The sequence below is a fragment of the Manacus vitellinus genome, unplaced genomic scaffold (genome assembly GCF_001715985.3).
Source record: "Manacus vitellinus isolate BGI_N305 unplaced genomic scaffold, ASM171598v3 scaffold_92_pilon, whole genome shotgun sequence".
NCBI lineage: Eukaryota > Metazoa > Chordata > Aves > Passeriformes > Pipridae > Manacus > Manacus vitellinus.
Window position 1 is genome coordinate 875492 of NW_021940877.1, and position 13631 is coordinate 889122.

Genomic DNA, 13631 nt, shown 5'->3' on the forward strand with positions numbered 1-13631 from the left:
CCACGGCAGCCTCCTCCCAGCCGTGCTGGTGCTGCCGCAGGGAGGGACGGCACAGACTCGGGTCCTGTGAGATGACCAGTGGTGGCTCAGGTGTGACGTGATGGTCAGAGCCGGGAGGAGAAGCCACCGGCCCACTTTGCACTGTGTCATCCCCACCCTCCATCAAACAGGGACTGAGCAGGGAAACAAACTGCCTTTGGCCACTGCCAGGAACCCCAGCCTTGAGGACACAAGGAAGAGCAAAGCAGGAGCTGGGCGGGCTCGTTGGTGAGAGGTGTTTAAACACAGGTGTGTTTGCTTGGATGCAAATAAACGCGGATCCCTGCAGGCTCCCAGCTGCTCACTGCCCCCGGAGTGGCTGCTCAGGCACCAGGTGTTCAATATTGACATGGACACGCAGCACATGGTGGATTTTAGGGTGGAGGAACATGGCAGGGAGGTTGGATCTCAAGGGAGGTACCACCCAAAGGTCAGCCCTGTCAGCACGGAGCCTTCAGGTTTGATCTCCCACATCCCCTGGGGTTGGAGCTTGGGGGCTGGGGGTGCCCTGCTCCTACCGGTGCCTTGTTATGCCTTACCTTCTCCTCAGAATGGAACTATATATATATATATATATATATTTATATCTGTCTATGTATTTATACGCACGTGATGTAAATAGGCACTATGGATTTCTAGACAGCTGGTTTTAAATGAAATTAAAGAGAACATTTGGTAAAATTAACCACGGGCTACTGCTGCGCCTCATTTCCAACCGTAGCCAAGTCTAATGGGAACAAAGCGCCCGATGCATGTTTTACATCACTAATTACTGCATGAACAGCAGCTCTGTGGAGGCAACCAAAAGCAAACAAGGGCCCTGGATGTGAGCAGACGGTCCTTCATCACCTTTTTCCCAGGTCTCCTCAACTTCACTCCATCGTCTCCACGTCCTGCCAAAAGCCTACTTCGGGTAATTGCATTTTCTTCCCCTCAAACAGCTCGTCATCAGTCATCTGTCAGCCCCACACCGACCAAAGCAGCTCCAGACAGACAAGCCCCTCCCATATCTGCCTCCTCAGTGGCTGCAGGCCACGAGCATGAGCATGAAGTCGTGGACGTGTGTAAAGTGCTTGTACATAAAGAGACAGTGCTGGAGCAGCCCCTGGTATCACCATTTATCAGAAAATCCCAGGGTGCTTTGGGTTGGAAGGGACCTTAAAGCTCATCCCATTCCACCCCCTGCTATGGGCAGGGACACCTCCCACTAGCCCAGGTTGCTCCAAGCCCCATCCAACCTGGCCATGGACACTTCCAGGGATGGGGCAACCACAGCTCCCCTGGATAATTTGTGCCCCAGCTTCCCTGGGTAATTCCCTCCCCGCTGCTCGGGTGCTTTAGGAAAGCTCGGGTTAATGTTCTCTTAAAGGGCTCCCAAAGGATTTATTACTTCATTTGGTCACTGCCTGGAGACCTCGTGTTCCCGCCTTCAAGGGCTTTGTGTGAAGGTCAGTGGCACCCACCCAGCGTTAGGAAACCTTGTGTTAATTAACCCTGCCTGAGCTTTGCTCCTCAGCTGGAGCTGCTGCTGCCGGAGGGTGGGTGATGCTCCCTCTCCCTGGGCTAAAAGCTTCCTCAGTCCAGCTTCTTCCTCCCACCCTGGAGCCACCTCTTCCAACCCCAGGAGGACCATCCCAGCACTGCTGTGCCAGGACTGCAGCTTCCTGCATCCCAGGGTGGCTCTGTTTTACCAGCTTGGGCTGATAAACTTTACGAGTCAAAAAATCCTCCTTATTTTTGTTGTTATTATGTAACTCCTTGTTCTTCAGTTCCCTCTCACGCAGTCCTACTTCTCCCATGGCAAAACCCAGACACCAGCTGCTGCCCTGGCACAGCCCAGCCCTTTGCAACCTGCAGAACTCTCCTGTCCCCATTGGCATCCCAGATTTTGGCATCCCCGTCCCTGTCGGTTGGGTGCTGGGGAGCAGAGAATTCCCGGGCTGGGTGGGAGCTGGAGCCCTTCCAGGTGACAGCTTATTTTCTTCATCCCCACAAAAGCTTTCCCAGGATCCTGCCTTTCTCACGGGGCCTCTGTTTAATGTTTCACCTTCCCTTTAACTCCTTTGCTGCCAGGCTGAAAGCTCAGATCCAGCAGCTTTTCCTCGTTCCGATTCCGATGGTAAGTGATGAACACCAAGGACGGAGGGGGGGCAGCTCTCCCCCCGCTCCTGCACTCTCCAATATTAACAGGATTCGCCTGGGGAGGCATTTTGGAGATTAAAGATGCCTGGGGACATCCTGTGCTCGTTCTGCAGGGAAGGACAAGCGGGTTTGGAGCGAGAACACCTGCGGGAATGCTGTGGCTGAGGGGGACAGGACTCGTGGCTGACAGGGAAATGACTTCTTGCTGAGGCTGAGGGAAGCAGAGGGGGAAGGACAAATGCAAACCGATACTCAGGCCTGGGTGGTTTGTTTTCTGCTCCCAAATACCAGCGCAGGGGAGGAGTCTTGGGAGGGCTGGCAGGTGTGGTGGCATCACCAGGCAACTCCTGTCACCACCACCGGGTGCCAGATGTCGATTCCCAGCTGTGCTGACATACAGCTCCGTGTTTCTGCTGGAACAGCTTCCAACCATGGACTTCCCACAGGTCCATGGAGCAGTTTCAGTGCACCTTAGACATCAGATATTCTTTATTTTCATTGATTGGGCAAAGCTGCCACAATTTACAGGGAAAAGGGGTGGAAGGCACATGGTGCATCCTGATGAACTCCACAGTCCCCCATGGAGATACAAACCACCCCGAGCGAGTCCAGGGTAGGATAAATACTTAGAGGTCACAATAGATCCAGCTGGGGTGGGGCTTTACCTGGGAGATCCTGCTCTTGGGAGCCTCTTCCCATGCTGCAAGAGCAGCCTCTGCAAGCCAGGCCCCCACTGCATCCAGGACCACCAGGAAGAGCCAACACTCCCAGCCCTGGGCTTGTGAGAGCTGGGAAAACCGAATTCCACCATCCACTAACAACCTTGGATCCTTGTAATTCCCTCAAGACAGTCCCAAGAATGCTTTGCAGCAAAGAGCTCCTTCATCACCAGAGCCTGGACCCATCACTGCCCTCCAGCCCCCTCTGCTTGGTTCATCTCCCCCCGAAAAATGATGCAACCACCAAACTGTGCTGCTCTGCGACCAAATATAACCTCGGCACGAAATTCAGTATTTTTCTTCTAATCAGGAAGGCCCATTATCTGCCCCCACCATGTTTATTTAGCCAATTACACGGTTTCATGTACATTGATTCAAATTCTCAATTTTTACATTTTTGATTATGATAAAAACCCGGCGAGTGACACGTTCCTTGTTTGCTCGTCGCTCTCTTTGCCTTCGCCCCGTGAATGGCAATTGGGAGGCAATTAAAGAAGTGCAAACCCAGCATTTTAAAATCTTTTTCTTTTTATTAGTTAAACACAACTACCTTCAATGCTTTGGCTACAGCAGGGTGAGAAAAAAAAAGACCCAAAAAGCGAAAAACGAGCTTATCCAGACACGTTCTGCATTGAAAATCGACGCCACACATGAAAGAAATATTAAGCGTAGCCAACTGACAAATTAAGTGTCTCGTTTCTGACAAGCAGGAGCAAAGCTGTGTCAGTGCTTGAGGAGCCGGGTGGGAATTTAAAGCCAGGGGAAGGGAAAGAAAGACCCGTGGCAGCGGCTTTGGGTGCTGGAAGGGAGGTGACACCTCCCAGCCCCTGGTCCTTGTTTCTCCCAGACCCTCTGGAGAGTTGTCTACAAACATATCTACACTGCCAGGAGTTGTGCTGCCATCAGAAAGGTTCCATGAGATGTTTAAAGTCAAGGAATCAGAGAGTCATTGAGGCTGGAAAAGATCTCCAAGGTCATCAACCTTTGAGCAAACACCCCGTGCCCACCAAACCAGGTCACCCAGTGCAACATCCACGTGTTTTCTGAGTGCTGCCAGGGATGGTGACTCCACCACTTCCCTGGGAAGGCTATTCCAGCGCTTCACCACTCTTTCAGTGAAGAAATCTTTCCTAATATCCAACCTGAACCTTCCTTGGTACAACCTGAGGTTGTTTCCCCATGTCCTGTCGTGTGGGAGAGGCCGACTCCCACCCAGCCACGAGGAGGACAGATTTCCCGTCCTCTCCCACTCCTTTCTTCACTCTCCTGCACCTAATCCAGTGACCCCTGGAGGCACCAACCTCAGCCTTTCTCCAGAGTTCACACCAGGAGCAGCCCCGCTGTGCAGACAGAGCCGCTCCCTCCTTCCCAAGCCGACCCTGACAAACCAGGGCTCAGCACAAGGCCCGGACCTGCTGCCCGGTGCCAGGGGGCCGCTTCCTGGCAGCAGGCAGAGGGAAGCGCTCCGGGAAGGGCAGCCAGCTCCTCGGAGCGCGGGGAGGTCAGCGCTAATGAAAGATGCTATCGCAGCGCCGGCGTCCCGCCAGCCCCGAATTAGCGGCGTTTGCAAAGACAAACCTTGCCGAGGACGGGGGGAGGGGAGCACATCCCCCTGCGATCGTTTTGGGGAAAAAACACGGCCGTTTGGAGGCTTTCCAAGCTGGAATAACAGCCTGGCCAATGAGTGTTTAATTAAAACCCCGCCGGCGTTCGGAGGGAGAAGGGCTGCGAGTGAATAAGCACCGTGATAAAATAAGCACCGACTCCGGCGTTAAGTTCTCCCTCCCTGGCACAAGGCTCGGCTTAAACCCTTGATGGTTTTTGATTCACAAGCTCCAGCGAGGAGGGAACATTTGCCAGGCACTATTTCAATCCCGGTGGGAGTTTTTTCCGGGGGTTATGGCCACGCTGTAGTTTAGGATGTGTCAGCGCTGGCATCATAAACACACATCAGAAGCACTATAAAAGGAGGAAAAAAGACCCAGAAACACACTCCTGGCTGGGGTTTTGCATCCTGAGAGCTCAGGCCAAAGGCAAATTATTTCTCCGTTACTGAAATAAAATCAATAAAGCTCATTTTTATTTACAGAAGAGCCAAAGGGGGAGAGTGGAAATCTCCGGGAGCTGCCGGAGGAGGAGAGGGGGGTTTATGGTTCTCAGTTGGTTTTGGACCAAAACCACAAGGCACCAGGCAGTGATTCCAAGGTGAAAAGCAGCAGTTGGGCTCTTCCCAGCTGCCTTTCATGGACCTTACTGAAATATCTCCAAGTCCCTGCAGTTCAGTCTCCCCTTGCAGCTCCTGTTCAGGTGGCGAACGGCAACACCCGCCACAGATCCCACCCAAACCCTGCCCAGGAGAGAATCCCCCAGCCCCTGAGAGCTCCTTCATCCATCCCAAGGAACAGGACACCCCACCAAACCCCCCTGGGGATGGTGGCAAGGAGAACACGAGCTGGATGTGATCCCAAGGAGACAGCAGGCACCATAGCGGGATGGATGCCGGATTTCTCCATGGCTGAGGGATCTCCCGGTGAACAGCCCCATCCCAAGCTGAGGGGAAGCCTCTCCCTCAGGTCCTTCTAGTTCTGGATCTCACAATCTTCCTGAGTTCTCATTGTTTCATTAAATCTCTGCTTAGTTTACAGTGTCTCTAAGCAGTGGACACACCGGGAACATCCTTGCCTGGATAAGAGGAGATGGAACAGAGCAGACCAGGAGTGAGGGGGACCGGGAAGAGCATCCACCCTCATGGGCTGTCACCCATCAGAGCCAAACACGGGGACCACCCGCTCCCTGAGCAGCCCAGGACACATGGGAGGAGTGAAGTGTGAGATGTGCAGGGATGAGGTGGCCAAGAGAATCCATGGAAGGGGCTGTGTCCCTCCAACACAGCTCAGGAAAGCAGCTGGGTTCATGCTGCAGGGATGCTGCGATCCCAAGTTATTGCTGCAGGAATGCTGGGATCCCCACTTATTGGTGCAGGAATGCTGTGATCCCCAGACAATGTGGGGATGCTCTGGTCCCCCATTAACACTGTGGAGGTGCCATGGTCCCTGGTTAGTGCTGTGATCCAGAGTTAATCCCATGGGAATGCTGCAATCCCTGATCAACACTGCAATCCACAATTAAAGCTGCAGGGATGTTGTGGCCCCTGGTTGATGCTCTGGGAGTGCTGTGATCCCTGGTTGATGCCCTGGGAATGCTGCGGTCCCTTCCTCACCTCTCTGAGCCTGCAAAGCTCACTGGGGCTGTCCAGGGCCATACCTGGCCCCAAATCCAGGACAAAGCAGCCTGGACACAAGACCAGAGAGGTCTCAGGGACTCACACACCTGCTCTGAGCTGCATCCCCCACCCTCATGGCTGATCCAGAGCCACCAACCCCTCCATGGCCACAAGTGCTGGATTTAGTCCAGCCCAGTTTCCTGAGGGATTTTGGAGACCTCCTCACTGTTTAGGAGGTACCAGTGGTACGAAATGCCAGAGAGTTGCTGTCGTGCAGGGAGAGCTGCTTCCTCCTGGTTCCAGGTGCCAAAACTGGGAGGAACATGTGGGATAATCCCCTGGGAATGGTGCCCAGCAGCCCCTGTCCAACTCCCAGCACAAACACAGCCACGGAAATCTCCTGCCAGGCCAATGTGGGGCTCGTGGCAGAAAAACCCCCAACCCCACCCACCCTTCTAGTGCTGCTCAGATCCCACTCACAGCCCAGCGATCACACTCCATAGGTCCATCACCTCCAACCCCTCCAGCTCCCACAGGAATTGTGCATCCCCACCGGGGGTCCTTCCACGCTGCCTCCCCACATCTGCTTTTTAAACCTCCAGCTCCGGGCGCAGGAGGATTTTCTGCCCCCTCCATCCCACTTTTCCTGCCTTAGGTGCGGGCAGGAGGCGAGACACGGGCTCAGCCCCGGCCGCTGACTCAGCCCTGCCTGAGGACACCGTGGGCACGGCTGATAAAGGGCTTAGGGCCGGTGCCAGGAGCCAGCACCGGGAAGGATCCCAGCAGGGGAACGCTGGCTCCGTCCCAGCCATCCCATGGGCAACCCGAGCTTGCAGCAGCTCGGCACACACCGAGGCAGCTCTGCTCCTCTTCCTCTCCCGTGAGGAGGAAGAAGGTGCTGGAGGACGTGACAGGGCGCTGTGGTCCCTGAGAGCTGCTGAGAAAGCAGCAGGAAGGCCAAAAGAAGAGACAAAACTGCTATAATTATGAAGCGATGGAGATGCTTTTGGTGCGGGGAAGGAGCTGAGCCGGGAGTAACTCAGGGTGGGAGTGAAGTGCCCTGGGAGGAGGAGGCGGGAGCGCTCCAGCCCGGCAGGGAGCGGGTTAACTCCCCGCGCTGCCGGCGGTCGATGAACAGGGTAGGAATTATGTTGCATTTCTCTGATGGCTGCGAATCTTTAGAAAAATCCACACAATAGCGGTTCAGCGAGTTCTGTGACACGCAAATTCGATCCGTCAGAAGCTCAGGCTGAGCTTTCCGAGCCCCGCCGCTGCTCTCGGGGTGGGTTTGTTTGCCCTAAAGCTCCCACAACAAGGTTTCCATCGGCCCCGTGTCCCCGTCACCCCCTCGCGTTCTGCGGGAGGCTCCCACGGATCCGCCTCCCTCGCCAAGAGCAGGATGAAATGCCAGCAAAGGGCTCCTTTTTCCTGTATACGGCAGAAAAACAGTCAAAATATTCACAGAGAGAATTTAAAACCTCAGGCTGGAAACAGGTTTGCACTTGGTTCAGTGATAAAGAGCCTCTTTCCTTTTTTTTTTTCCTCACCCAAAAAAGGAAGAAACTTTACCAAAATACCATTTCCATCCCAAAGCAGCATCGTTTTCACCACCAAAGAGCACTGATCTCGCTGCAAACAGTCCTAAAATATCCAAATCCATCCTACCACGGGTCAAACTTTGCGTCAACCAGGTGGAAAAACAATGAATTCTCCCTTTTATCCTGTTTCTCAATTCCTGGCCAGCAAATCAACAGGGAATTCCCAAGGCCAGTGAGGTTAAAGGGAAGCCCTCCTGATTTTCCATCGACTGAATTTGCAGTGAATGAATCCCATCCCATTTGAGGCTGGAACTTTCTGCCATTCCCAGAGTGTGCTGTTGACTCCCAGCTGCAAAGCCTCTGGTGCAGCCTTTCCAGTTGCTCTGCTCAGATGTGGAGCATCCTGGAGGATTTATTATCCATGGATTTCACTCCAGACACTCCACCATTAAGGATGGTGCAACACATCAACCCGGCCACATCCAGCCTCGTTATTGGGGTCCCTGCTATTGGGGTTCCCTGCTATTGGGGTTCCCTGCTCCCTCCTTGCTCTCTTTCACTTGGATATGGACACAAGGCTCCAGCATTCCCACCGGTGATCCCTTTGCTCCAGCCTGGAAATGTCACTTCTGAGCCACGAACCCACCAACCAGCAGCTCCCTGTTAAAAGGAATTCCAGGCACTGGAGAGAAGCTCCCGGGGAGAGAATCCCAGACATCCCAAACACCAACCAGTGTTCTCAGCTCCATCCGGAATCCAGATCCCTGAAAATAACACTGCAGTTTAATGGGATTGGACTCCACACTGCTGGACGTTGAAGTGATTTTGGGGGCTCTGAACCCCAGGCTTGCCCAGATCAGCTCTGCCCTGGGAACACAATGCCCTGCAGACACAGACACCGTTCCCAGGGGATCCTCCTGCCTGCTCCACCCAGCTTTGGCACCTGGAGCCGGGAGGGTGCAGCTCTCCAGGGACACACACTTCATTTCCATCACAGGCTGCACTCCCACCGTCCTGCCAGGGGTTCATCCCCAGGAACAAGGGGTGGGATGCTCAAATTCCCATTCCCAAACATCACGTTTGTCCCCCTCAATCTGCACCCCCAGCCTAGGGTTCTCTGAGCTCCAGACGAGAATTTGATGGGATTTGATTCCACATTATTCCAGGCTGGAATAATTTCTGTGGGCTCTGAAGCCCAGGCTTGCCTAAATTAGCTCTGCCTTTGGAAAACGATGCCCTACAGACACAAGCAGCATTCCCGGGGGGATCATCGTGCCTGTTCCACCCAATTTTGTTACCTGGAGCCGGGAGCTCTCCCAGCACGGCAGGAGATCTCCAGCAAAACTCACCCACTTCATTTTCACCCCAGGATCCAATCCCACCCTCCTGCCAGGGGTTTGCCCCCAGGAAGAGGGGACTGGGTGCTCAAGTTCCCACTCCCCACGTCACCTCTCTCCCCCTCCACGTGCAGCCCCCCCGGAGCTCTCCGGGCTCGGCCGAGGGGAGGGTTCAGCCGCACCGACCCCGATGTGCCACGGGGAGACCTCCCGGGTGGCTCCACAGCTGCTCTCCTGCTTTTCTTTGCATCCCAATAAACAGAGACGAAGCCATAACAGCCATTTGCACACAGAAAAGCATCTGCAACAAGCCAAGCATCCCAATTTTTTTATTTCTGCATGATGGGCCTATTTGGAGCTTTTTGTTTGTAATTAAAATGCAGCCGTTACGAGGGGTTCATTTCCAGCTAATTGTTTTTTTCTTTGGAGGGGGGTTGTTTTCCTCCCTTCCTCGTTTGGGGTGATAAACGAGGGCTGAAATAGCAGGTCGGGATGGCTGGGAAAAGCAGCCACACTAAAACGAGCCCTTCGTAAAAGGGAACCATGTCTGGATGATGCACGGTTGTACTTTCTGTCTTTCTCCTATTTTTTTCCCTCCTTTCCCAAGTCTGTAAACAGGAGCTCGTTAGGGCAGGGTGGCTCATTAGCAGGGACCTGTCTGCCTTGATGTTTCCATCAGGAACACGAGGGCACTGGGATGTTGCAGCCAGTCTATCATCACCCGGAGCTGCAAATACCTTAATCCGCATCAGGCAAGAGAAGGAACTCTCTGGAGCGTTGGCTTTAAAGATAATAAACAGCAATAATGTGCAAACAGCTGCCTGACAGCCCTTCTCCCTGGGAGCTCAGGTGTTTCCAACCAGCCCAAGTCCTCCAACACAGCAGCCTTCTGGTTCCTTATGGAGCAGGGGATGTTTTCCATGTTCCCACCTTTTTCCCAGAGCATCCAGCTTGAAGAAAGGGTCAGTGAGCTAAAAAAGCGACACGTTGCAGCATCCAGCTGCTGGTCAGGGTGAGTTGGGAGGGTGAGGGATGGCAGGAGGTGGGTGATTCCCAGCAGGATGGGCAGGCAGAGGCCTGCAGCAGCTTCCACAAACATGAACTTTGGGCACGGGGTGGAGTGAACACACACAGGGAAGGGAGATCCGAGATGAGTCAGAGGATCCAGGTGAATGGCAAAGAGCAATGGGCTCTGTTTGCTTCCAGCATCCTCATTAAGTCCCAGCACTTCGCTGGGATTCAGCAGGGAGGGAGCAGAGCCCAGACTGGGAGCAGAGCCCAGACTGGGAGCAGGAGAGCGGAGCCACGAGGTCACTGCCTTTGTTGGTTAAATACATCACTTTAGGCCATTGCTGCAGCCTCCTCATCCTGGCCCCAGCACTGACTGGATTAACTGAGGGTGTAAATGCACGGGCTGATGGGATATTCCTTGGTTTTGTGGCTCCAGAACTAAGCAACTGGTATGGGGGGAGAAAAGGGACTTGACACATTCCTGGTCTGCTCCTGCCCCCCGAAAAAGCCCAGGCAAATTCAGGGCACCAAATTCCAAGGGAAAGGCCAGAAACAGCCAGTGAGAGGCAGGAGAGCGATGGGTACAAGGCTTGGAACCCTGAAAGATGGAGAGTCCCCCACTTGGTGCAGTAAATGGGATCTGGAAAACTCACCTCATCCCTCAGGACCTCACCTGCTGGGCTGGGGGAGCTGCCAGGACTTCCAAAAAGCTGGGAACACCTGGAATTGCCTGGCCTCTCCAATAAGACCGAGAGCAGTTAATTTTGGGTGGAACAGAGCTGGAGGAGGGGCCCCCAGAGCCAGCAGCAGCATTCCCAGCCCTGTCCAAACACATCAGGCACTTCTGTCCCTTCAGTGGCAGCACAAGTCCCCTCAGCTCTCCAGTCACTTTTGCTCTCAGCCTTTGTGCCCATTTTGCTTTCTCAGCACCAGCCCTTCCGCTGGATTGTCCCTGTGTCTGCTCCAGGGAAGGTGCAAAGCTGCCTCCTGGGGCCCGTCAGCATCAAAACCCGAGGAGCGGAAGAAAAGCTGAGCTGGCTCCAGGTTAACCTGGAAAGCTCCACAGGGCAAGGACAGGGCTCCACAGCCCCATGGAAAAGGGGAAAACCACGTATGGAAAAGGGCTGAGTGGATGCTCAGAGGGTGTTGGGGTACCCAGGTACTGCTTCATCCCTCCCTCACCATCCGGGAGTGCCTGGAGCAGGGCCTTGGAGCAGGAACCAGCCTTGGAGCAGGAACCAGCCTTGGAGGGTCGTTATCCTTCCTTGCAGATGAGCTGCTGGAATCAGAGGGGGAAAATGAGAGAGATTTCCAAAGATGTTCATAGAACCACAGAATATCCTGAGCTGGAAGGGACCCCCAAGGATTGAGTCCAACCCATGGCCCTGCCCAGACACCCACAAATCCCCCCCTGTCCCTCAGAGCATTGTCCAAACCCTCCTGGAGCTTTGGCAGCCTTGGGGCTGTGCCCACTGCCCTGGGGAGCCTGGTCAGTGCCAACCACCCTCTGGGGGAAGAACCTTTTCCTGAGATCCCACCTGAACCTCCCTGGCACAGCTTCATATTCCACAGCATCTAGGGAAGAGAGAAATTTCCATCTCCATCCTGACTGACGTGGATCTCACCAGCTGAGGGGAAGCTGGACATGGGCAAAACACCTCCGACACTTTCTCCCACCACTGTGCAGTGGCCCTGCCTCAACCTGAACGGCCAAATCTGGAGATATTTACCCATCTCCTGTGCCAAAACATGGCCTTCGGGGCCATGTTTTCACCAAAAAGAAGGAAAACTCCTTCTGTGCTGCTGCCAATCCTCACCCACGGCTCCCGAGTGAGCCGGATGCCGTGGCAGGAGGGTGGTTGCTCCAAACCACCCCCGGGCCTTTGTCCAGGCGCTGTGGGAAGGGCCCGGACCGCTCCTAAAAATCCCTCCCTTGGGAACCCCCGGCGGCGCCGGGAGGGGATGGAGCCGCGGATCCCGGCTCTGCTTTCCCGGCAGATGAACAAACCCGGAGCCGCATCTTCCCGGGGGCGGCCCCCCCGCCCCAGCCCGTCATCTGCCGCAGCCTCCTGCTCCCCGCACACTCCACTGATTAATTACTAATTAGCGACTGGTTCGTGTCACTCCCCTGCCCTCGGCGGCGCGGGTGCGAAGGTCTGGCGTGCCCGGCCCATCTGTTCGGGCGCTGAACTCGGCGCTGCCTCTTCCCAGGTCCCGGTTCTGCGGGGAAGGGAACCAAAAGGCCGCCTTTGTGCTCCACGCCCCGCGGGGGGACAGGCGGGACACGGCTCTCTCCCCCTCCTCTGGATGTTCCAGCGCTGGAGATTTGCGTCCTTTGAAGCTTTGCTGGGGCTTGGCATCCCTCTCACCCACCTGTACAGCGCTGCTACTGCTATTAATTACCGCTAATTAATTTTCTTTGCCCATCATTGAATTATTTAATCGGGGGGCTAAAGGGATGTGGGAGCTCCCAATGGAAAGCTGATAGTCCTCGTCCTAACCATCCTAGAGGTCCTGGTGTGGTTCCCAGGGCCTTCCCCGTGCTCTGCGCTGCTGAGGTTGGTCCCAGCGATGCTCTGGCTGACGCTGGTGCAGAGCGGTGGCTGCTCTGTGATCTCCCTTCTCCTGGTGCCCTGCGCAGGCATTCCCTGCCCGCTCCTCTCCCAATCCTTGGGCTCTGCTGACCCCTCCTGGGCTGCACAAGCAGCCGCCTCGTCTTCCTTCCCACTGTTAGAGACTGGAGAATGAGTTCCGACCTCTTCCCAAAAGTGCCTCCTCTCTCTCCAGAGGGCATCCAGAGGCTGCCTTCGGGCCAAGGCATCCGGAGCTGCTCAGCTTCCCTGCTCCCTCCCTGCCGGCTGCATCCCAGGGACGGCTGCAGAGCCCGTGGCCAACCAAAAGACATCAGGAAGTCAACGGGACAGGCTGGGGTTTTTTAGCTCCCCCTTCCCAAAGCAAGAACAGAAGGAAGAACAGGAGCGTGGCGCCCACTGCTCGCAGCCCCGGATCCCATTCCGCAGGAACACCGGGGGATCCTCCAATCCAGGGGAACTGGGGGCTCTGCGGGGTGAAGCCGCCGTGCCACGAGGATGAGAAGTTCCCAGGGTCACACACAGACCTTCCACCTCCCGAGAGCCACCCCCGCCGCCTCCCCCGGCTCCGTCCCTGCCCTGCGTGGGAAGAGGAACCCGAGCGAGAGGAGCAGCCGCTGGACCTGCTCCTTTAGGAGTGGGTCCTGCACTTCAGGGATCGGAGGCAGAAGGAGTCTAAATCCATACCTGCAGCCCTCCTGCACTTCCCAGGGAGCTGCTGCTGGCAGAGGTGGTTTAGGGTGAGCTGGATGCCCAGCAGAGATTCCTCGATGGAAAAGCGCCCGAGGGCAGACAGACCCACCTGTGGCACTGTGAGGGCCAGGTTGCTCCCCAGGGGCACCACAACCCCCTCTCAGCCTTAGAGTCCCCAAAACGTGGCTGCTTTGCTTCCCTCCCCCCAGCCCTGGTGCTCCAGGAGCTCTGCACTGCCCTTGTGTCCCTCTCCCGCAGCCACACCGGGGATGACAAAGCACTCCAGCCATGCAGACCTTCATCCCTGCCATGCCCAGCATCCCTCCATCCCTGCCATG

At 55.4% G+C, this 13631-nt stretch overlaps 1 protein-coding gene across 1 annotated transcript in view; it reads left to right on the forward strand.

The window, feature by feature from the left end:
* Window positions 1–13631, forward strand: part of KLHDC7A (kelch domain containing 7A) — a 33634-nt gene that overhangs the window by 2836 nt on the left and 17167 nt on the right. Inside the window, exon 4 of the mRNA XM_029965237.1 lies at window positions 329–456. Within this exon, the coding sequence (XP_029821097.1) occupies window positions 329–456 (128 nt within the window). The remainder of the gene's footprint in view (window positions 1–328; window positions 457–13631) is intronic.